Genomic DNA, 24,723 nt, shown 5'->3' on the forward strand with positions numbered 1-24,723 from the left:
CTGCCTCATCCTGCCCGTTTTGTTCAAAGCTGTTCAGCCCTCCATCTCCCTAGAGCTGCTGGGAGGGAGGGGGGGAAACAGGCCCAGCTGAGGGGAGGAGAGGGCAGCTCACACTCCAGAGAGCAGAAGGTCCTTGTGCAAGCACACCCGTAGCCCTAGCAGCTTCCCCCTTGGCGCAGCGGGGCCAGCTCTGTCAGCACTGATCTAGGCTGATGGCCTTCTGATGTGCCAGCTGCAATGGTGGGACAAGTTGGTTTTGCCCATGGAAACGGTGTGCGGAGTTTGTATGCTGTGGCTAGCTTTGCAAGCACTGACAGCTTGGGAACTTAGCCCAGGATGCGGCAGGATGGGCTGCGGTTGGTTGGGACGGTTTTGCCCTCTGCTGCTTGGGCATTACCTTGGCTGAGCTCAGCCGTATGCAGAGGGGGCTTTTTTGAGACCGACGGAGTCGTGTCATCGAGACTTCAGTGTCACTGCCGTGCTGAGAAACTCACGTAGAGGCCTTCGCCCGGGGTTAGGGCATCAGCGCCGCAGCTGCCGTTTCGGGACTTGCGCTGCATCGCTGCGGGCTTTGGGGAGCCCGGCGCCCGCGGCTGCGGCCCCTGCTGCGGCAGGGCTCGGCCTCTGCGGCGGCCCCGCCCGACCCGGCCCCGCCGCGGCGGCAGGAAGGAAGCGCGGGGCGGCGGCGGGGAAGGGCGGTGGCGGCGGCGGCGGCGGCGGCGGCGGCAGGGGGCGATCGGTCGGTCGGTCGGTCGGTCCCCGGCGTGGCCCGCGGCCGTGCAGCTGCAGCAGGTACCCCTCCCTCCCCCCCCGCTGCCTAGCTTGGCACTGGGGTCCCCCCACCCGGGCCGGGTGTACAGTGGAGCTAGTGTCCCCCGGTGCCGGCGGTGCAGCTCGGTGCCAGGCTCCAGCGCCCCAGCGGGCACGGCCGGGCTGGGGGGGAGGCGCCGGCGTGTGGACTGCCCTCGTACCAGCCGTTCCCATCTTCCCTTTTTCATTGTTAAATCTGTGTCAGCGCTGCTTTTGCTTAAATGTCTCTTTCAAACTGTGCCCCAACAGCAGGCAGACCTAGGGAAGCCTGAGGCAGAAGCCCCTCTTGTGTTGCTGTTGGGTTTGTTTCCAAGGCTGTGGTTGCCCGGCTGTGGGTGTCTGCATCGTCTCTCGGCTCCTCTGAAGGAGGTGAGGTAACTGAAGGAGATCCCCTTTAGAATACTTTGCAATGCAGGTCGGACGTGATCCCTTATTACTTGGTTCTTGAACCCAAATTGTTCTTTGATTGTCACGCTGGCAGGTGGTGGATGTGTGTTGGGGTCTTTGGGCAGAGAAATACGGGAGGTTTTTATGCTTGTATTTGCCTGAAAGCCCCAGGGTCTGTTAGGGAGCTTTCAGACTGCTCCTTCCCTCAGTGATAGTTCCTTTATGCAGGACAAAATTAACTCAGAAATGAAGCTTTCGGGTGTTTCAGAAGTTTAGCTGAAGCTGCACCTCTGTGAAATGTGCCTGTTACTGGCATTTGTGAGTGTATTTGGCAGCAGGATGGATGGATTTCAGAGGAACAGACTAAAGGAAATTCAGTATCTTTCCAAAAAAGGGAGCACTGTGTATAGTTCTCTAGAAAACAAATGGGGAACAAGTTGAGGCAGCAATAAAGTTGATGGGGTTTAGCCAGCACTAGGAAATATAAACATTCTTTCAGTCATGAGGATAGGTTGTTCCTAAAAGTGGGAGCTTGGGCAACATGTCAGTGTGCTCACATAATCTCAGCTGTATTATTCTCCATTTACCTGTTGTTCTCATATAGCTGGCTGTCTTGTTCAATGGTTTTGTGGCTGCAGTTTGATTCTTGCTGACTTAATATTGGAACAATGTATTTGCTTACGTTAGTATCAGAACTGATGGCTCTGGTAGTCTTTTCATTTACTGAGATTTAAACTATGTTTTTACTTAAAAAAAGAAAATCATTCATAGGTATTTGTCTGGGATGTTAGTTTTTTTTATACAAGGGTCACCGGTGTCACTGGTGGCAGCTCTGAGTGAAGCATCATGCCTACCATATGATTAAGTACTTGAGAAGGTGCCCAGGATCTCCATCCTTGGATATGCTCAAATTCAATTGAATGTGACCCAGAGTAGCCTGATCTAGCTTTGAAGCTGACCCTTTCTCTGAGTGGGGTATTGGACTAGAGACTGCTACACATCCCTTCCAGCCTCATTTTTCTGTGACTGTCTTATAAATTATGTACATTACGAACCAGCAGGGGACTTTGGCCATTGAGCATCCAAGTCAATAATCCATCAGATGAGGCCTGCTGGATGGAGCCCTATCAGATAACGTGCAGACTTTTCAACAGCAGTCTTCAACTGACACAAATGATTTATTAGGATGCTGCATTAGGCTTGATTTTTCTCCAGAAAACATGGTTTAAAATATTAGCTGCACATGTGGGGCAAATGTCAGGATATTCATATCTCAAATCTCCTGACCTGCATATGTGTCCCCACAGAGCTTGTTGCCTTGGTGTGTTTTTCTGCAACTGTTACTTTACTTTGTTGTCTATTGCTTCAAATGCCCCAGTTGTTGCTATTTATTTTGTATGTCCACAGACTGTATTTATTTTTCACCCCAAAGGATGTGATACTGGTTCTTGGCTGCTAGTCCAAGCTGATTTAGGAATGAAAAAGGAAGAAAACAGATATGTAGATGTCATCTGAGCCCAGGAAGGGATGGAGTGATGACCAAATCAGTAATATTGGCTGGGTAGTTTGAAAGCCAGGGAATGGTTTTTGTCATACACTAGGCCTGAGCTTATTCCTCATTTTTTGTCTGCTGCAGGTTCTGTAATAATGATGAAATAGTTGGGATCTGCTGTTACTCATTTGCCTAGTGAGTTTCCTGCTTCATTTCAGTTCTGCATATAAATATTTCCCGAAAGAGATGAAAAAAGGACCAGAAAGTGTAACATGTTCCCTTGATGGAATTCCAGACAAATTAGCAGAGTCAAATCCAGACAGTAACACCAGCAATGGAGCCTCAGCAAAAGAGAAAGACATGCTGTCCTCTCCTGAAGAACTGGAAACTGTACAGCTGAAACCCAGTAGAGAAAAACCCAGAAAAACACTCTGCGGCTATTTAAATAAACTGGGCATCAAGGGGCCCATCAAGACTTGGAAGTCTCGCTGGTTCTTTTACGATGAAAACAAATGTCACTTACTGTACTACAGAACTGCACAGGATGTCAACCCTTTGGGGACTATCGATCTCTCCAGTGCCAGCCTTGACTGCAAGTCAGAAAATGGGGAAGGGATTTTTGAGATCAGAACACGAAACAGAATTTTTACTTTGAAGGTAAGGGGCAATATCTTCTTCTGGGGGCTGTTATGAAACATTCCCAGTTAGGATGGACAAGCCTCTTCTAAGACAACCCTGCTTGAGTTTCACTTTAGTGCCAGCCTAGACTGTTACCTTTTGTTCATAAATTGCTTGCACTGCTTCTGCAAGACTGTAACTCCACTTGCTGTGAAAAGGTTGTTTTTTAACACAGTGGGATTAAAAGGTGAATTGGGTGCTGAATTAAAATCAAGCAGGAGTCCTGCAATCCACACGTACCTTGCTGAACAGAACTGTGTTTTGCTTTATCAAATGGTTGCTTCAGCAGGAACCTTTGCTAGCTATTTATCTCTGTGAAAGTATCTGTTAAGAGAGTTCCATGAGTGATCCTCAGCTAAAGTAAACTTGCCATTTTCTCTTAGCCTTGGAGCATAGTGAACCACAAAACTGGTAAAATGAGATCAGCTGCCCGCTGAGGTCCTATGACTGAGACCACACTGAATTTACTCCACTGTCCCAAATCAGGGTTAAGATCAGAAGGTGCAGCATAGGCATGACACAGTTGGGCCTTTATTTTTGCTGATTGGGGCAGCAAAGTGATGATCAGCCCTTCGGGATGTGCCTCATGCTGATGAGATCCTCCTCCTCCCCCTTCCTCTTTTGTGTTATGTTAGGCAATCAGCAAACAGGCAATGATGTACTGGCTGCAGCAGCTACAAATGAGACGTTGGGAATTTTGCAATGCTCAGAGCAGATTTCCTGTGGGCAGCTCCCAGCTTGTGAATGAACCACCTCTTGGCAGAACAAGTAGGTGTCACCTATGTCAGCCTTTCTTTTGCTTTCAGCCCTCAGTCGTGAATGGTGTACCTCATCAGTAAGTGGGCAGAGGTACTGGCCAGGTTTTTCAATGCAGGTGCCAATTGTCAGTGCAGGGATCGATATGTGGAATTTCTAGCCTTATTATGGATGAGTGTGAACAGGCTTTCTGCTGATCCACATCTCATCTGCGGATGAGCTCAGGATAATGCCTGAGATGCTCAGGTATCTTTCCATGGATTCCCTTTTGATTTTCCTCATGTGCCAGGCCTGCATATTTGGTGTGTCCCCTTCCTCTTGCCAGGTCAGTGAAGCTTACGGCAAACAAGTTATTCTGTGGGGATGGGGGGATAAGGATGTATGTTGCCAGAAATGTGAGTGCACACAGTGGTGGTTCAGTGCATGGTACAGATGGGGTATCCACCTGCTTAGCTATGGCTAGGTGCACGTTTTCTTTGAAACAAACAACCCTCCACTCCTCCCAAAAGTGGTTGCTTTAAAAAGTTCTGATTATCTTGGCATTCCACTGTGGTAGGCAATAATACGTCAATAAAATGTGTTTGTGGGAGTGTTATCTACATGCTAGAACTATCAAATATTGCTTGGGAAGGAGGGGCGGGAGCAGTAACAGCTCTCTTCCTTATTCCTTTAGGAGGTTAAAGTTTAAGAGTTAGTCGTTGTAATATGCAAATGGTTGTGGTCACTTGACTGTCCCTGAAGAGATGAATGTGTTTGTACATAGAACCTTCTGTAATTTGATCTAAAAATAAGAAAACCTGGTTTGCTATCGTTCTTCCACTGGCCTATTGTACACCGAACTTTGACCTGTAAGAAAATGTGGCTTCTAAGTCACATGAAGGAGCCTAAGTCCAGTGGAAGTTTGTCTTGCTCACTTGCTTTTGTGTTCTGGTTCATTTTTATGTAGATGTTGTTGACAGTGAAGACTTTTTGCCTCCAGTCAAAACACCAACAGAAGCGGTGGGTTTAAAGGCAGCCTCTTTGCCTGCACCCCAAACATCTACTGCTTTGCAGAACATCTCCCTTAAGCACCCCTGGACAGAGATACAGTAAGTACACAAAGCAAACTGCAGTGCAGCTGACATGTTAGCCTGCCACTTTGTTCCTTCCTCTCCTGTCATCTGTATTGTGTGAAATGGGATGTTTGCCTGGGTGGAAGAACCATGCGGCTGTATGAAGGTTATTCTACATGAATGTAAACTTCCTGCAGGAAGCTCTGTCATGTCTCCCTGTTTCAATTCATTTCACATCATCTAGCACTCTTAGCAGAGATCATAGCAGCAGGCCTAGAGCTTGGTTAAGCTTTCTTCAACACAGGTGGTGATCTGCATGCGTACTGTGGTGTGTCTCCACATCACTTTTGGAAGGGCACATGGGCAGGTTCAGGTGTACTCTGTAGGCTAGTGATAGAAGTCCATTAGCTCTTTCCACTGTTTTCAAAGGGCCTTGCACTATGCAAATGCACTATGCAGATGTGCACTATGCAAAGCAGAAATTCCAGGCACAAGGCCCTTGAGCCTGTGATATGGCCCTGACACTACATAACTTGTTACCCTAAGCTGAACTTCAAGCATCTGAATAGTCTCACTGCCTCCAGTGGCACCCTATGTGCACTTGCAGTGTGCGGCATGGTTGAGGCCATAAATCATGAGATTTTGGCAATTTCAGTTGCACAAAGACAACCCCAGTTGGTATCTTCTTAAGTCTAACCCAGCCGGTTATTTAATAACTCTAAGTATGTAAGTAGTCACGGGTATGGTAGACTGGCACCTGCCAAATGTTTTTGGAGGAGTGTTTTTTTCTCATTTTGTACCACCACTACTAAGGCTTTGAGCTGATGCTGATAGGAAGAAAAATCCTGCATGGGACTGAAGAGGATCACAGCCAGGTGTATTATATTGCAGGCTATGCATTCTTTCCTCCTCCTCACTTCGTTTAAAGACACTATAACCGTATCTCCTCCTCAGCCTTTCTTTTGCTGGTTTGAATAACCTTTGCCTCTTTTCAGTTTCAAATTGTACTGCACACTTGACTCTCTGAACATTTGTGAAGGCTCTATCACTGTCATGACTGGGCTTTCATGAGCGCAATTTGTTGGATTCTGATTAAGTTCATCTGATCCCTGAGTTGCTGCTGTCTCAGAAGAAAAGCAGTGTAGCTTGTGGTGGTGAAAGTGAGGAAAGTTGCATTGGCTGATTACCCACTGCAGACTACAGGAAATGGAGGTCTGCTGATTTTATGTGCCACTAGGTTCCTTGTGGTCAGAAATGGCTGCTTTTCTGCTGCAGAGTCTCACAGTAACAAGGGAAAAGGAGAGCAATATCTAAACACCACCTTTGTTTACAGTCAGGAAGTAGCTGACAACAAGCCTTTTCCAGAAATCCAAACAAGGGGCTTGTTTTCTTTTAGCTGATAGATAACACTGGAGGGGAAGGAAAAAGACTTGTATAGAAATAGGCACAGTCTTGCTTTCTTGTAGAGGTTTTGCAGAAAACACTCAAATATTGGTGGTTCTACATGATGCTGTAAAGTAATCTCTTAATTCTCCTGATAATATCTGAAAGCGGCAGCTGTAACAAACGGTCTGTGATGGACTGATTCTAGGTGTGATTGTAGTTCTGTTCCTGAATCTCTCTACTGCATCAAAGTTTACTGAGCTTGTTGTAGCATGTGGTCCAGGGCACAGGACGAGTGGCGGCTTCATGTATGATCATTGTGGCAGTTTTGGCTGTGTCGTACAGAGCTGGGCTTTTGTTGGTAGCAGGGAAGTTCAGCAGTGACCTAAGGAAACTGAGAGAAGGAGGAAAAGAGTGTGGCTGATTGGTTGATCTGCTGTTACCTTTGATGCCTCTGTCCATCCTGGTGCCTTCATGTACAGGACTCAAGGACTGGTGGGAAGATCACCAGCTGATTCATGTTGCTACACTGGTGCTGATTTTGTGGCACCTTCTTGATTCACACCAGTGAAGACTTTGCTCTCCTCAGCTCCAACAATTCAATGAACAGTTCAGTTTCTTAGCACATAGAGGAGATGGGTTTTGGGAGGAGGGGTGGGAAATTTTCTTCTGCTGAGAGACAATACACAAGTAGTCCTGGTCCACTGAGCACAGACCCTTGGCAAAGCAGAAAGTTCAGTGAGGCACTGAATAGTCTGAAGTTGCTGGCTGCAGTGACCCTGACTTCTCCTATTCACTAGGCTGTCTTTGATTTCTTCTTGTTTCAGAAACACTGTCTACAATATCTGTGGCTCCAAGCAGCTCTGGGGGAACAATGGGAATGTCTTTAGTTTTGATGAATTCCAGGAGCATCCCGGGAACCCGGATGAGGAGCAAGAGGCAAAAATGGAGGCAGGGTGTGCAGGTGCCTGTCACTGCTCTGTGCGAAGTGTTCTGAATATAAACCCTTCTAGTGGTGCGTCAGGCCTAGCAGAAAAGGGAGGGAGAAGGTGGTAAGTCCTCTTGGGACGTGAAAAACCTTATCATATTGTCTCAGGTCCCTTCCTGTGTTGCTTATGCAGGAATGACTCTGCTTCAAGCTGGATCTGTTGCATCTCCTACCTCTGGAACCTACTGCAGAGGGAAAAATAGCACCCATGGTGCCAGCCCATTCTGGTATTTCTTCAAAATAGAAGTTAAATTGATGCACAGTCACATCCTCTTCAACCCTCTCTTCCCAAGCATGCAGTGGAGCTGCTGGGTTCAGCCTTTGCTCTCCACTGATGCTAATTTGCATTTGCTGCAAGACAGATAGATGAAGTGCAGGGTAGGTAGACAGGTGCCGTAAAATACCATAAACTTGTTTATATGGGGGATACCTGCGGCTATTCCCTACTGTCTTTGCTCCAGCCCTGTGGATCCCAGCAGATCAGTTTTCCTTGTCTTGTGTGCCTGCCTTCTAGGCTGAGCTGTTGTGAATCTCCCCCATAGCAAGACACAGGAGTCCATAGTAGCAAGCCAGTTCTATGTAAATCACCCTTTTTCCCTTCAGTTAAGCAGGGGACTCTGGAGGATGTGAGGATAGAGCCCAGATTGAACTGGGCTAGGAAGGCCAAGTGGATGAACAGTGGCTTCCCAGGCTTGGCTGAAGAGCTACACCAGGAGAGGAGCCCAATGGATAAAGTGGGTGTCCTACAGCAACAGATCCTGACACTCACGGAAGAAGTCAAGTCACAGAAGGTGAGTGTGGCCTAGGACCCTGCTGCTCCTAAGGACGCGACCTTGAAACTGCTCACAGGGACTCCCTAAATCTTGCTATTAGGCTGAGAAATGCTTAGGTGGCACTCACTGAGGCGGGGGGAAGGGCAGTTGAAGTTCCTGGTGTTACTCCGTTGTACATGGAGCTGTTCTGCCTGACTGTGTCCAGTGCAAGGGAGAATGGAAAGTGTGCTTCAGCTGTTGCTAGGAAGCACATCCAGCAGACAGGCTGGAAAAGGGAGGAAGAGTAAATCCAAGGGCATTCTGCAAGTTTCATGCTGGTGCAGCTCTACTGCTTGGAGTGTGGCTGAAGTACAGTGCCGGACTGTTACAGTGGTGCTGGCAGAAATGCCTTTTTGAGTTATGCTGGTTGCAGCAGATCATGTGTTTCTGAACAGTGCTCCACCATTAAGAGATGATCTGACTGCAGAAATCCCACACATTGTTCCCTGCAAGGGCTGTCTCTCCTGGATGGTGCTGTTCTTCTCTGGTAGCGTGTAATAATGGAAGGCTCCCCACTAATGATGTTGGTAACTCTTCCAGCAGAAGAAACAGGAGAGCCAGGTCCCATGGTGGGTAATCAATTACATCCTGGTTTTGCTTCCTTAAATGGCTGAGATTAAATCAGCAGCATGCTGCTGGAGCAAGTTTTTATGCTTTCATGTGGGATGGAGTGAGGGAGGATTCCGGCAGAGGAAAAGTTAAAATGGATACATCAGTTTCTGTCTGGTAGCACAGATAATGCAGATTTCATTATTCCCCTCCCTCCCATTCTGCCATACTGCTAATCAGATCTCCAGATTCTCTTGTCTCTGCTGGGCCTCACAGAAGAGATGACTGTAGAAAGCCAGAAGTTAGGCAATGTGAGCAGCAACTCCCCCATTAGCAATCTGCCTAAAGTTTAGTCACCTGTTGCCTGCTGCAGAGACCTCTCAGGGCCAGCTCTGACAGCAGAGCTTCTCTAGCAGGTAAGTACAGTGATTCAGTTTTGCTTCTGAAAAGAGTCAATGTCTAGATCCTGAGGATGTTTAGCTGTTTTCTTTTACTTACTGTCAATGGAGTCTGTGTGGCCAGTGCCCTGTGCATTACTGTAATGTGATGGCTTCGCATTCCCTTCCCAGGAGCTGGTTAAACTTCTCCACAAAGCTCTGGAGGCAGCCCAACAGGAGAAGCGAGTGTCCAACATGTACCTCACTGCAGCGGAGGATAAGGACAGGCTGGAGCTAGTGCGCCACAAAGTGAGACAAATTGCAGATCTAACCAGTCGACTGGAAGCTCTTGAAAAAGAAAAGAAGGAGCTGGAGCAGACAGTAACCCTGAGAGAGAGCCACATCCAGGAACTCAAAGAGCATGTGCAGCTTCTGATGGAAAAGAACCATGCCAAACAGCAAGTCATCATGGCCTTGACAGAGCAGATGGCCCGAGAGCTCTCTGATCCCCTGCAGGAAACCAACACTATCACTGTAGAAACGTTGTATAAACAGCAGGAGGAGATTCAGCACTTGAAGGTGTGTGGTACGGCACAGGTCACTCGGTTCCCATTTCTGTACTCCCTGGTTCAGTGGGAGGGTGTTCCTTCTGGGAAGCATGGGAAGTATTTCTGCTAGTTGCTCCATGTGTCTCTGAATCAGAGGCAGGCTGGAAGGGGCTGGCCTGATACCGAGGGGGTGCTCAAAAGCATCTAGGTCAGTTTCAGCTTCAGCCCAGTGTCTGTTTTGTTTGACTTGGTCTCATCCTTCAGTGCCTGCCTCTTTGTTCGCTCTTGTTTTGTTTCACAGCTGCAGTATCCCTTGCTGCCCTATCTAGCTCTGTTCATGTGTTTCCCACTTGTAAACAGTTTCCCAACACATCATGTTTCTTTCAAATCCAGCCTGTTATGGTGTGAGTGTATGCACTGTTATAATGGACAACTAGCATGAGGTAGAGAATTGCCAGAGGAGCCACTTATCATGTTGTGGGAAAGTGTTTGTTTACTGCCAGCTGTGGGGCTGAAATTCACATCAGATCTTAGGAAATAAATATTCTTCATTTTATTTAGGTGCTTCTGTAGCTTTATATATCTATATCTATATCATCTCTCTGTGTTTTCTAAGGGTGTATATGAGGTGCATGAAACATTTTCCACATATCTCCTTTAGACGTGCCACACCTATTTAGTGATTTCCTTTGGAGGTAGTATTTGTCCTGGGGAGAAATGTCTTCTCTGCAGAATGTGAAACTGCTGAGGTATTTTCTTGTCCATAATGCACTCCATGCCTGACATCCCTCTTGGTATTTAAAAACTGAACTGGGAGGGAATTCCAAGCCCCTGAAGAGCTCCCCTTATGTGACTATTTTGCTTTGTGGCAGGATGATATTGATGCATACAAAACACAGAACCAGTTTCTGAACTCAGAGATCCACCAGGTTACTCGACTCTGGACAAGTGTTGCTGAGAATGAGAAAGCACTTCTGATGAAGGTGAGGCACAGTAACTCTTTTCCCTTGGAGAGAGCTGAATGTTATTGATTTAATACTTTCCAAGCAGGCAATGAAAAGGGCTTTGATCTGAAACACGTCAGGAAGAAGCTTTCTTCACAAGATTGTTTTTCAGTGTGTCCATTTCTCTGCATTGAGTTGCTCCCAAATTAGATATGATCATTTTCATTCTTCAGTAAAATACCTGCAAAGCTCATTCTTAGGGATGGTGAAACATACCTCAAGCTTCTGGATTTCAGCTGTGGGTTTGGATAAAAATAAAATAGCAACACTATGCTTATGGAATCAGAAATGTTTCCTAGGAGCTGCCAGGCTGATTTGAGCCCTGGCTCCATCTAATCTAGATTTTTAGACTAGGCCCAGCACTGTCAGGTGGCAGCACTCACAGGATCTGCATCTAGTTCATATGTTTTATTAAGCTCTCATGTTATTTCTAGCTTTGTAAGTGTGCACAACCTGGCTACCCTCAGACTTGTCTAATCCCTGCCTGGAGGTGTGCTACGTTCTAGTCCAGAAACACTTCCCTGACATTCGTTCTGTGGATTTTCCCTGGATTGTCCCTCCTGGGTTTCAGAGGATATCTCTACAGTCTTGGATTCTGGACCAGGGCAAATAGCTGCTTCTGAAGTGTTATTGCAGTTCTTATATATCTTGCTTCTTAGTCCTCTGAAACTTTCTATACTCCAAACTGTGCTTACTCTCCTGCTCTGATCCCACAGCTGCTGTAACCTTCAGAAGAGAAGTAATTAGATCAACATGCTCAATGTGAGGCAAAACCCTGACGAAAGTGGTCGTGCTACAGTATCCCATGCTCCTTTTTGTCCCCTCTATATGCAGCCTAATACTTTCTGTGATTTCTCTTTTGTTTTTGTTTTCAACTGTTGCTTCACGCTGAGCAGGGGTCTTCATTGTGCTTCCTGTGAGACAGTGGTGAGTCCTATCACCTGTGTGGCTGCAGTGCCCCAGTTGTGGAGTGGGGATTTTAATACTTCCCACTGCTTTTTTGGTTTGCGTAGCCCAAGAGTATGGTGGTGAGAGGGATGCTGTTTGCCTCTGTTTGAACTCAGTGGGGCCTCCTGTGCTGAAAAATGTTGTATACAAGGATCATTGGACTGGTGTTGCTGAGGGGCATGTGTCTGTGTTGTCTGTGGTGCTACTGTGTGTCCTGGAAATGGCATGATCCCAGCTCTGTCCGTGCAGCAGGGTACTTTGTCAGGATAGAGCTCACAAAGGGGTAGAGAAATTGTCTGAGGAGCAGGGGAAAACCTGCAGAGAACTCAGCTGGAATGACAGCTGTTCGTTTGTGCTGGCTGAGATAGGGCCACTCACTGTTGCAATGTAGTAGCTAATGTATGTGATGCTGTAGTAGTTTTTCCACTCAACAAGCAACTTCCATTGCATGCTCACTACTGCAGCTTGTGTTTGCTCAGTGGCCTTAATCCAGGGTTGTTCACCCATGACTGCAGTTCCCCTGGCTGTATAAAACTGTTAATGTGCTTTCTGGGGCCTTGCTGTTCAGGGTTGTTCACTTTGGATGCAGACTGGGGATCTGGGGTCAGCAGCCCTAGTACCAGTGACATGTCGCTCAGAACGGTGGGAGTCCTTAGGGCTGGATGCTGTGGGCTGGTGCAGGAGTTCAGTAGGGCGCAGTGGCAATGCAGGCATCAGTGAGCCGGCTCAGTCCCTCTTGTTTCCTCTTCAGTGTGCCTGCCTGCAAGCCCAAAACTGCAAGATGGAGAGCAAATACCTGATGGTCTTGCGGAAGCTGCAGGAGGCTGTGCCTCTCCTGCCCAGCTCCCATGCTGAGTTGGTGAGGAACCTCATCCAGGAAGCACTCCAGTGGGATGTGAAGGAAGGAGAAGAAGAAGGTCTTAACCTGAACCCTGTAAGGTAATTGGCAAGAGCATGGGGACACTTGCTCCTTTGCAGGAGTCTGGCAGTGGAGGGCAATGCGCAGGCAAGAATGAGCCAGGGACTTTTTTAGAGCAGGGACTTGGAGCCGCGACCTGTGAGGAGAGGTGGAGGAAGCTGGTTTAGTCTGGTGGAGAGGAGACCACTGAGTGTCTGATAGCAACATATTGTTGCTGAAAGGGGCAATTAAGTATGACAGCCAAACTCTTTTTATCAGTGGCAGACAGTATAACAACAGAAAACAGCCACCAAGTGCCTGGGAGGTTCACATTGGACATTAGGATAAACTGCTTCCGCAAAGGGTGGTGCCACCCTGGGAGAGGTCACCTGGGACGTGTGGGATGTCTATTGCTTGGTGTTTTCTAGACTCAGCCATACAAAGCCGTGGTTGCCCTGATCTAGTGCTGGAAATGGTTGTGTGGTGAGTGGGGAGCAGGACTGGAGACCTCCAAGGGGCCCTGTCATGAGCCCTGCTGAGGTCCCATAGGCTGTGTCCTTGCATTTGTTTTTGTGCTTTCTTGCCCAGTTAGTGTCCCAACTCTGTAGTGGTTTCCATTTACCTGGTTGAGCTCCAACTTCTCCAGATAGCTTTGGAGATGAGACTCCAAGACCAGACTTGGTGTCACTGGCAAGAATCTAATCATGTCTTGCAGGCATCCCAGCTCGGGGACTGGTAATGCACAAACCCTCAGCGAGCCTTGCTATCAGCACTCCTGGAGTTTTCTGATTAGTAGGAAGTTTGCAGTATGTACAGGGAGACATCAGAAGGGACTGTGGATCTCTGTCCTTTAGCCTGAAGCCCCAAAGCCTTTGCAGTCCCTTCCTACAGAACTGTTGCTGTACTGGGACAGGGTTGGGAGAAGGTACACAGGTAGAGCAAGTCACTCACTATGGAGGTAGGACAGCAGACTGGAAGAGAGAGGGACTGATGAGGTCACACTGTAGCTCTGAACAAAGTCATGCTTGAGTCAGTGTGTCTACACCATTGCTGCAGGCTCCCATTTGTCCCTAAGGCTCGGTGGCAGTGGGCAGGTTCTTACCTGTGGCTACTGGAGAAGCAAAGGAGGAGTATCTGAGCTGTGGTGTGGGCAGCAGGAGCACAGCAGGAGGCTCTAGTTGGCCTGGCCTCAAGCAGTGAGTGATCCTGGATGCAGGTACCAGAAATGGCCTTTGAATTAACCTCTGCCTTGTACCCTTCTAGTGAGTATGATGAGTATGGATTTATGACTGTGCCTGAATATGAAGTCGAGGACTGGAAACTTCTGGCCAAAATCCAAGCCTTGGAGATAAAATCCAACAACCTGCGGAGCCAGGAGGTAGTGGAGAAGCCTCTCCGTGACAGGTGGAATAATGTTGGAGAGCTGAGCCCCTCTGCGGAGCTGAAGAGCCTGATCCGAAGCGGCATTCCTGTGGAACATCGCCAGCGGGTCTGGAGGTGGATTGTCAGTCGACACTGCAGCCACCCTCCTGACCACTACCAGCGGTTGCTAAGGCAGAGTGAGAGCACTGAGCACCCTGCTTGCCGGCAGATTGAGCTTGACCTGCCTCGCACACTGACCAACAACAAACATTTTTCCTCTCCTACCTCCCCGCTCATCCCCAAGCTCCGGAGGGTGCTGCTGGCTTTCTCCTGGCACAATCCTGCTATCGGATACTGCCAGGGACTGAACAGGTGAGGAGTCAGGTATGCTGCTTCTGCACAGGATGGCACTGAAAAGGTGTAGACATATACTCTGGGATTGCTTGAATCACAGCCTAGGCTCCTGTCTCTCTAAAGATCTGCGCTGTCTCTAGGTGCTTTCTTGCAGACTTCTGCATTTGGTGTTTTTTTTCACCCAGTGTTGTTGCTGGGATCAAGCAAGCAGTAGGATGCACTTGTTCAGGATCCCCATAGTTAAATGACAGGAGGGAACAGCTATGGAAGGTGAGGTGAGGCAGTCCTAAAACAACAGCATAAGGCTGGGGGCAAATTTCCACGTTTTAATGTGCTCAGGAGAAGAACATCCTGGCAATTCCACTTTTTGCTCAGGAGACTTGGAGGAAATGTTGTGAAGTGTTAGAGATGAGGGATTTGGAGCACATGACATATTAGGAGAGGGTGAGCAAACTGGGCTTGTTCTGCCTGGAGAAGAAAAGGCTTGGGGGATCTAAAAGCTCTCTCACTTCCCAAAGAAGATTACAAAAAAGATGAAACCAGACCTCTCAGAGGTGTGCAGCCAAAGGAAAAGTGGCACTGGGTGCTAGCTTCAAGAAAGGAAATTCTGGTTGCGTATTTTCATGTGAGGAAGATCTGTGTAGGCTATTGCTCTTACTCTTTGGATGGGCTTCAGAAAGACATTTTCCACTTTAGAGAGTCCTTACTGTTAGATTTTGTCCTTTCAGTCTGGCTTCAGCCAGTCAGAGCTGAAGAAGGTAAGGACTGTAGAAGGATGGATGGGAAGAAGGTGACCCATGTCATGTAAAATGGACTATCACAGAGTGAACTCTTTCCCGTATTGAAATAGCAAAAAGCAGCACACTTTGCTATCTGCAGCAGGTTCATGGACAATCTATCAGCGAGGTAATCTGGCTTTGTCACAGTGCCTCTGCATTTGATGCTTCTTGGTTGCTGACAGACGCTAGTGACGTACAGGAAAGAAAATCACAGTCCCTTGGTGCCTTCAGAAACTTGCAGAACAGATCACCTGCCTCTCTGACCAACTGCCCTGCCACACATGATATTTTGGGCACTTTTGGAGCTAGAGACTTGCCAAGAGGAATCTTGGATTCTTTTTTCCCTGTGCTGGCTTGTGTCTCCTCCTGCAGTGTTATTGCCTCATGATGTCCTGTTTATCACAGATTGGCAGCTGTTGCTCTCCTGGTACTGGAAGATGAGGAAAGTGCATTCTGGTGCCTAGTCCATATTGTGGAGAACCTAATGCCTGCAGACTACTACAGCAACACACTGATAACATCACAGGTGAGCCAGGTGCCCTCACGTCTGCTTGTACTTTGATGCAGTGTTTTACACTAAAGGTTTAAAAGCATGCAGTCAACTTGCAGTGTGTCTGATTTCTCACAGGACAGATGACCTCATCGTGCAGTCCCTCCCATTATTAAGGTGTGGAGGTCTCTAGAGTATGCAGTCATTGTGCACATAGGAGCAGCAAAATTGATCCCCAGCGCTAGGAAACTGGGCACCACTATACTGAACTATCACTTGGAGGTCAGGTTAGTCAGTAGGAAGGTGCACATTAATTGCACAGTTATAAACTGTGAAGAGGGCCCGGTAGAGGTGAAGTGACAAACCTTGATAGGTACAGAGGCTAGTCTGGAGCCTTCAGGCATGTCTTTGGAAACCACACCTCAACTCTGGAGTGCCATCGGCAGACAGAAGAAAATACTGAGACTTTTGTATTCATTGCTCTTGCCTCAGTTTGTGATAAAATGCAGTGTTACTTCTGGCTTTGGGGTTGCCCACAGATCACAAAGCCCTCTGGCCATCTGATGTACAATGTTGTTTTATGAGAAAACTCACCCTCCTGGTTCTAACTCACTGTATGTCATAGTTTTCAAGGGATGTTGTCTTGGATCAGATATTCCAAGTGCTCTCAAGTAAGCACAAGGCCAAGATAAATTCCTTATAGTTCAGTGGAATTGTAATTGTGTACTGTGCTACCAACACCCTGCAGTGACCAGTCTGCTGTGCCTGCCCATGACTTTGGTGTCCTTACTTTTTGTAGAGAAAACGATTACGGTTCTGAGCTCAAAATAGATGACTGGGCCACTGAATTGGTTGACTAATGTTTACTGGGACAGTGGTGTGCTGGTGGACAGGCCAACTCACAAAGACCTGGGAAGCAGTCAAATCACTGTGCAGATAGCCAAATGTCTATGGCACAGTGATCCGGAGCAGGTAGTGTTGGCAGTGGGATTCAGAAAGCAATACTGAATATTTGGCATGTGGTGATGGCCAGGGAGAAAATGGCAAATGCTCTGCGGGTTTGGCTTGATCAAGTCAAAGCTCTGAGCTGGCTGAGAGAGTTATGGTTTGGCTCTCACACGTTTTAAAGACCAAAACCATCACCTTATCTGGCTTGTACAGCAGTGCCACAGCTAAAAAGGCTGTCAGAGCTGGGGCAGTAGAGTTATACAGTGTAGGGAAAAGGCACTAACCCTGGTCTTGCTCCTCAGCACTTCCCCTCATGAAACCACAGTCTCCTTGAGATGAAGCCTGTATAAACTTGAGTCAAGGACCAATCAGAGGCACTCCCTTATCTTGGCCCGTGCATCCAGACGTGAAACACAGGCAGGGCTCAGCCCTCAAAAAGAAGCTAGGTGAGGAGATCAGCCCCTGCTTGCCGAGTCACAGAAGAATCCTAGATGTTTACTCTGTTGGGCCACATGCTGTCATTCTGACCCGGGCAGGTTTTTTAGTCCCTGTCATTCATATGGATACTCCTGACATTACAAAAAATCCCAATAAGACTGATAAAGGGAGATGTGGCAGCATTTTCTGTCTTGACTTTGAGGTTCGGAAGGAATACAATCCTCTGTGTGAGAGGAACACATCTCTGCCTGTATCCTGCCCTATTTTAGTGCCACACCTTGCACTACTGTAGTGTATGAGTACAGTGCTCAATTCTTTTGAGGTGTTGGGAGACAAGTGGTCCTCTGGCCTTCCTAGGGTGTGTTTAGGGGGAAGGCAGCACCAGTGAGTACTGTAGTGTGCGTGGGCCACTGTTCTGTTGCACCACTCCTTTCCTCCAACACCAGGACTGCTCTTACCAGATATTCATTGTTTCTTCTTTGTCAACTTTAGGTAGATCAGAGGGTCTTCAAAGACTTCCTGTCAGAGAAGCTGCCTCGCCTCATGGCTCATTTTGAGCAGTACCGGATTGATGTCTCCCTCATCACTTTCAATTGGTTTCTGGTGGCCTTTGTGGACAGCTTGGTCAGCGACATCCTCCTGCGAGTGTGGGATGCCTTCTTGTATGAGGGAACTAAGGTGCAGACATAAGTCTAGACCTTCCTCCCATCTGCATCACCCCTGTGACATGACACCAGGATGATGGGCATGCACATGCGTCCAAGAGACGTGGCGTTGAGCCTCTTGTTCTGTCCCTGTTCGGTGGGGTGCCTCGATACGCTACAGTCCTCTCTGTTGTCTGTGTACTTGCTGCCCACAGGCAGAATAGTCCCTGACAGTGTGCACACTGCCTGGCACCATTTAGCATGGAGTCCTGCTATGAAACAGCTCTGTGACAGGCCATGGTGTCTTCTGCTCTGCAACCCACATGCACCTCAGTGTGAAAGATGCAGGGAACAGAAGATGTGCAGGGAGTTAGCATTACCCAAAAAGTGTGAGTCTTACATTGATCCTGTGCATCAGAAGAGCTGGAGGAATCTTGTGGAATCCCTATGTGGTCCTTGTGGGGGATCTGCTATACTCTGGGATTGCAAAACAGCTTTCTGAGGGTCATTCCCTTGGGATCAGCTCCATGCTTTTTTAGCTGGCCTAGAGCAGCTTATAGACAGTGGTAGGGGCCCTACATCCAGCCTGTACTACGGTGGTGTCCTCCCACCCCACGTTTTATAGCAAGAGGGCCTGGTCCCTCCACTGCCAAATACTTTGCCTGCTCAAATGCCTTTCAATCCTCCAGGTGATTTTCCGCTACGCTCTTGCGATTTTTAAATACAATGAGGAGGAAATCTTAAGAATTCATGACAATGTGGAGATCTACCAGTACCTACGTTTTTTCACAAGGATGATCGTGGATGGCAGGTAGGATGGTGGGTGGTAGACAGATCCCCATCTCTGGACTATCCTTGCCTATGTGTTATGTCAGCCTAAAGAGAGCTGTGACCAGACCTTTAACAGAAGGCAACATGCCTCTTCTTGACTTTCCCTTCATGCTCTTACTTCAAGCCTGTTTGGCTTGAGCAAAGACATGCTGTAGCAGAGCCAGCCACTGGGTCTGGGCCATCTTCCTTTTTGCAGCAGCTGGGGCTTGTACTGCTGTTTTTTGGGTTTCTCTCAGCTGTAGCTCTTGGGGAATGTGGGAACACAGCACCACTTGCAGGCTTTAATGGCAACGTGCACTTGAGAGGAAGGTTTCTGTTATCAGAAGAGCTGAATGTAGGGAATCTTCCTCCCCATGAGGTCATCAGAGTTGGCTTCCAGTCCTCCATCTCCTGGCAGACTGGTGATCTCTTCACACCGGTATTGCTGTTGTTAGAAGGTGGTGTGGTGTAAGGCTGTTCTAAGCACTGCCTGGGCCAGTGTTTAGTGTAAGAAGGAATTGCCTGTGGTTCCTTTTGACCTCTGCTGCTTGGTGACTTTTGAGCTCAGAAAGTTGAAATCTGAGATAATACTTTGCAGCATCCTGGGATAGGGAATAGCAAGCTGCACCAGAGTGGGATGCTCTGGGAAACTGCATTCCCATAAAACACTTGGGTATCTGGTACCATCTCTGCCAGTAAATGGATTCACCAGACCTGTTTTTTCCATCTTAGGAAGCTGATGAACATCGCCTTCAATGACTTAAATCCCTTCCCCATGAAACTGCTGAGGAACCGGCGGACAATGCACAGGGAAGAGATGGAGACAGAGCTGTGTGAGCTGGAACAGATCAAGGCAGCCTATGTAAAAGAGAGAGCAGAGCAGAGACCTCAGGACCTGAAAGAAGTTGTTAGTGAAGAGGAAGAAGAAATTTAGCAAAAAGAGAGCTCGTCATCGCTCCTCTCCCACCTCCCAGAATGTCTCCAGTAGCAACTCTCTGCAAGAGAAGAAGCAGATGGTGGGAGGTGATCACAGTAGGAGTTCATCTGCCCCTGGAGGCAAGGCTGTAGATATAGGACCACTTGGGGACCAAGCCAGGCTTTGTAATGGATTGGAAGGTCTCAGAGGGATTTTATCCTCTCCCACACTTCCCCCACCCAGTGCACATTGTCCTGTGCAGTTCAGGACTCCAGTTGCAGACCCATAGGAAGTATTAATTGTGGTACTGTGTCAGAAGTTCACATGATGCAAATGACCCATAGTGCCAGGCAGGGCTTTTCCACCTTTTCTGATGGAGGCTTGAAAGAGATCTTTATGTACAAGTAAAATCACTAAAAATACTGAACCAAGAGCACTCACTCACTGGTGCCTAAAGCTTCTGAACTGGTTAGGGGGAGAACCTGCTTTTTGAATGCATGCTGTCTTCCTTGGCTAGTCTGCCAGGACACCGTGTGTTTAATGCTGAAGTTGCTGTCTGAGTCATGCCACATTCTCCAGGTGACAGTGGACCCTGAGGGAGGCCCAGGAGCTGGAAGATGTCTGTCTGTGAAACTCAGGCTGGGACAAGTGAAATGGGTTGTGGGAGGGAGGAGTTGCCTCTCCAGTTCATGTTGTTTCCCCTGGGAGTCCGTGGGTGGCTGGTCCCTGCGCCAGTGAGCACTAGGTGTGTCTCTCTGTGGGGCTGGAAAATCCTTGGAGCTACCTGTCCTCTCTGTTTAGCTTCTAGCAGAGCCGCTTGTGGGTTAGCTTGACCCTGGCAGCCCTGCACCATCCGGAGATGAGTTTGCTCTAGAGAGAAGCTCTCGTCTCGATGTGAAACCACAGCCCGTTTGATGTCAGGGCCTCGTGTTATGGGGACTTTGGCCAATGGTGATGCCTGGGTCTTCCGACCGCTTTGCACTTGGCCAGGGTCAGTGTGTGGCCTTCTCTGTCTGCCTCACAGTTATGTTGCCACTGTGCTGGGTTTCTGCAATGATGTTCCTGTCTCTGACTCCCATTCATAATCCTCATGGGAGGGAGGATGTCTTTTTGGCCTGGTTTTATTTCCCTGTGGTTTTGAAGGAATCCATGCTTTTCTTTTTGCTCTTTCTGAAGTTTCCAGTGCTGAAGGTGCTTTCACCCATAGTTATGGCAGTGTGAGGGTGGACCTGAACCACTTGGACTAGGTCACAAAATGTAGCTTCAGGTTCTTTAGAAAAACTGTTAATGTTCCTGGGCCTGGGAGCTGGCCTCCAGAGCTCTCATGTACAGATACCCTGCCTACTTCTGGCAGTGAGACTGGATATCTGTCTCCCCCACCTCCCACTTGTGCTTCAGACAAACATAGGTGTCTTTTCCTCAACGTGACGTCAGACTCTGCTGCCCCGCTGTCCTACAGAGAAGTGCTTTATTCCACGTGTGCTTGCGGTGCTGTCACTCAGAGCATGCAGAAGCTCCCACTGTAAGGGAGGCCTCTGCTCTACGTTTTTAGACTGTGCTGGAAACCAGAGCCCACACACTCAGTTATACCTCCTGGTTGGTGCTCTTTAGACCACCTGTGATATAAAGTCATGTGTGCTTGTGTGGGAGGAGAGGAGGAACATTCGCAGTCCATGCTGTTCTCAGCCAGGTGGACTGTAGCCGAAATCACAGACCTGGTGGGTACAGCGCTGCCCGCTAGTCACCTGAGATGGGTGGTCTGCCTGAGGTCTTCCTTAGACATGATCCAACAAATCAGGCAATTTCAAAGAATCGAGGAAATTTGAGTTGAGACCTCTGGAGGCCAAGTACACTATGTGGATGTAATCAAAGTTGAAATGAGGCTTTGGGAGGAGTGGAAACCCTGCACAAGGCTAGATGGGCAAAAGCAAGGTAGATCCCCTGCATGTCATTGAGAGCTGCACACATTGAAAGTGTAGGAGAAGAAGAAAATGTCACTGGAGACTGAGAATATTCTCTCAAAAAAAACAAGCCTGAAAGGCAGAAGGTTTTTTTTTTAAAGATGATACTACTAATCTAACTTACTCGTACTATAATGTGCGTGTGTGCATACATATACAAATTTTTGTTCCTGTTGTGGACATTCAAAAAGCATTATTTTTTAAAGCAAGACGATGGAAATCAGAAGTATACTTTTGAAGTGTATTTTTTCCTACAGCCTTTTGCAACAGCTAAAAATCTTTTCTTCCATCCTTTTGCTTTTAAAAAAAGGTATTTTAAACGTGCATTATCAGACCAAGCCATAGTCTGACATACCCAGGCAGTGTAAAAATACACATGGGTCTAGATGTGTTATATAATCACCTGTTAAAAAATAAATGAAAATCTTCTAAAGAAAACATAGCTGAGCTGTTCAAGTGGAGGTTGTCTCCGATGGGAAATTCTGAAAATAATTTTCAGTCAAAGTCTGAAGGGAAGGACATTTCAGGGTTGTTAAAAGTTTATTTTCTGTACAGGAATTGGCCAGCTCTTATTTTTGCTTTGTTTTTTTGGTGTGTCTTGGCCAGCTCTTGTTTTTGCTCCACACGTCTATCTACTGAGGGCCATTCCTCTGGCCACACAGCCATCCAAGCAGTTGTGATGGTTCTCGCCTAAACTGTGGTGGATGCAGGAATATCTGCAAGGCCAGTGCAAACTTGCACATTGGAGCCAAGCTACCATGTCCTTGGGGACCCTTCTCTACTTACCTTCCGCTCCACAAACTTTGCAGCTCCTGGAAAGCCCTGAGCTCATGTCACGAGATGTGAGCCAGGGCCAGGGATTAGCTTGGCCCTATGCAAGTCACCTGGGCCTCTGCAGGAACTGCAGTGAGTATCAGTCAATGCTGAGGGTGTTTTGAGCAGAGGTTATCCCAGCCAGAAGAACACAAGGATAGCTTGTGTTGCCGTAGTCAACTATCTGTTGTTGGAAAGCATAGTTTGACCTGCCTGCAGAGCCAAGTAGCTCTCTCTGCCTGTGGTGGCACCTGTGAATTAGAAGGGGTGTCTTTCCACCCCAGAATAAACCCTTGGTGAGTTTTGCTGCATGCATGACACTGCTTTTTAAATAAAGCCTTCTCTTTCCGCATTAATCTAAGCTGTGGGATCCCAGTCCTGACACTGAAGAGGACGGTTTAATTTGTTTGTTTTTTCCAGAATATGCAATTAGTCTGTGGTTTGCCTTGCTGCAGGACATTGGGGATGCCAGGAGTTTGCATGGTCTTGAGGGGACAAATTAATGGAGGGTTGCCAAATATATGATCATCCACTGCTGGCTTAGTAAGTCACTGAGCTGCAAAACAGATAGAGGCTGGGAGACTTCCTTAGGTATCTGCTTTAACCCCATGTTGACACTGGATATTGGGCTAGAAGGACCTTTATAACCATCCTAGTGGTTATAACCAGTGGTTATAACCAATAACCATTATTACCTCTATATCCTGCATTTAAGCCCTTGAATACAAAAATGCTGGTGCACAGCAAAAGTGCTGGTGCGCAGTAAAGCCACTCCCTGCACTCCTGTATCCTGGCATGCAGCCCCAGAAAGAGGCATTCCCGGGGAGGCTGTCTGTATGTTGGGTTAATGTTTATCCCAAGCTCTGGCTTCTCTTCCAGTGGCGAGGGGGAAGGACAGGGCTGAGTGAGCAGGCATTGACAACGAGGGGGTGGACAACCCCCTGCAGCAGGAGCTGTCCCACAGGCTGAGCTTTTCCTCATTCAATGCCAACCTGCTGCCCCCATGGCAGACTTAAGGCCTTGTGCTGGCTCTCTGCCCCATCACCTTGCTTCAGGGAGACGCTGGCATCTGAGCCAAAGCTGTCCGCCTTTTTCTCAGGTGTTAAGAGCTGCTTTACAGAACATTAGCTCTGTTTTGCCTAGGGAAATTTCAGGTGCAAAAAGGCAAACTGCTTTCCCAGGTTAATCCAGGGCCACAGGGGCAGCACTGAGGCAATTTAATCTGCTCCGCAGAGTTCAAGGAGAGGCAGTGGGCCGCACTTAAAAGCAGAAGTCTGAGAATACCCCTGTGCACTTTCTGCTCAGGCTTAGCAGCTCTTCAAAGAGGAAAACAGTGCACCACATTAGTAAGTGGAAGACAAGATACCACTAACTGTAGGAAGCACATTTGGGGTGAGGGATCCCCTATTCTGCTGCAGCCAGGTGCTCACTTCAAGGCACATAGTCCACTACCAGTGAGAAAAAGTCCTGGTTTCTTGCTCTTATTAACCAATGGCTTCTCGCCAGGTGCAAAGCCTGGCTTTGAGATTCCAGTTTGTGAATCAATATCTGCTCTGGTTTTAAGCTTAATTTTTGTAATACAAACCTCTGGCACGTTGTGGTGCCAAGCTGGCAGGAAGCTTGGAGACTTCAGACAAAATACAAGTTAACATAGCCACACAGAGGACTCCCAGTAAAATTAAATTTCAAAGTCTGCTGAGGAAACATAATACCAGGACCAACATCAGAGTCCCCTGCTTAAAGTAATATCTTAATTTTTCTTTAAAGTGATTCTATTAGCACAAAAGTACTGTTTATGGCAACATTTTGTGGGGAGGAAAAATTCCAAAGAAGATTGAAACCAACTGTCAGTTTTTGCTTTAGCTTCCAATAATTGAATATTTTTCAACATGATGGAAACCCTTGCACATGAAGGGAGAATGCCAATGCCATAAACTCTGAAAAGACTTCCAATTTTGATCCTGTTATCACAACAGCATTTTAAATGTCTCTAAAGCCAGTTGGTGTTGAGTGGGTCCAGCTTCTGCCCTACCCCTTACCACCTGCCAGTGTGCATGTTACACAGTCAGCAATCTTGAACTTTGCAGGGCTGGAAATAACTATGGCAAAACTAGGGACATTCTTATTAAATGTGATACTAATTGGGTATAACTAAACAGAGGCTTCCTCCATGTGGCAGTCTAATCTGACCCTAGCCAGCCTTTGGGAGGTGTATGTATACTACCACTAGAAGTGGCCCAAGAAGGGCTCCATCCAAACTGACCACAGCCAGGCACATCAGGCCCCTTCTCCTCAGCAGGCTGGGATCATGCACTGTATGGTGCTTGTTGCAGCAGCTTCTCTTCAGTGCAGATGTACCAGGCCCTGTGCTGGTATAACAGAGCCTCAGACTATGCCTACATGAGGATATTGCCTCTGCAAACTGGCCATGCCACAGGGCCTCGTGTCCTAGGGTTACGGGAGACATCACCAAGCAGAAAGTGTTTTTTCTTCTGTCTCTTCTTCTTCTTCTGCAACTGAGCCCTG

At 47.7% G+C, this 24,723-nt stretch overlaps 1 protein-coding gene across 3 annotated transcripts; it reads left to right on the plus strand.

Annotated features, from left to right (window-relative positions):
- Positions 1-732: 732 nt before the first annotated feature.
- Positions 733-22,540, plus strand: TBC1D2 (TBC1 domain family member 2). Of its 3 annotated transcripts, none has more exons than XM_067315746.1 (15): positions 733-792; positions 1,060-1,179; positions 2,834-3,346; positions 4,003-4,135; positions 5,070-5,211; positions 7,386-7,522; positions 8,150-8,337; positions 9,477-9,863; positions 10,705-10,815; positions 12,536-12,723; positions 13,946-14,416; positions 15,583-15,703; positions 17,546-17,731; positions 18,387-18,508; positions 19,240-22,540. In XM_067315746.1, exons 3-15 carry the CDS (start codon positions 2,936-2,938, stop codon positions 19,439-19,441), a joined length of 2,799 nt encoding a protein of 932 aa, XP_067171847.1. In that variant the 5' UTR covers positions 733-792; positions 1,060-1,179; positions 2,834-2,935; the 3' UTR covers positions 19,442-22,540. The 3 variants fall into 3 exon arrangements, with proteins under 3 accessions (XP_067171847.1, XP_067171848.1, XP_067171846.1); XM_067315747.1 differs by having other exon boundaries at positions 739-792; positions 1,060-1,184; positions 2,908-3,346; XM_067315745.1 differs by lacking the exon at positions 733-792 and having other exon boundaries at positions 944-1,179.
- The last annotated feature ends 2,183 nt before the right edge of the window (positions 22,541-24,723 follow it).

The sequence above is a fragment of the Apteryx mantelli genome, chromosome Z, assembly GCF_036417845.1.
Source record: "Apteryx mantelli isolate bAptMan1 chromosome Z, bAptMan1.hap1, whole genome shotgun sequence".
NCBI lineage: Eukaryota > Metazoa > Chordata > Aves > Apterygiformes > Apterygidae > Apteryx > Apteryx mantelli.

Coding starts and splice junctions, on each gene's coding strand:
- TBC1D2 (XM_067315746.1), top strand. CDS start 2,936: ATGAAAAAAGGACCAGAAAGTGTAACATGTTCCCTTGATGGAATTCCA. Junction 14,417..15,582: donor TACTGCCAGGGACTGAACAG/GTGAGGAGTCAG, acceptor TGTTTATCACAG/ATTGGCAGCTGTTGCTCTCC. Junction 18,509..19,239: donor AGGATGATCGTGGATGGCAG/GTAGGATGGTGG, acceptor TTTCCATCTTAG/GAAGCTGATGAACATCGCCT.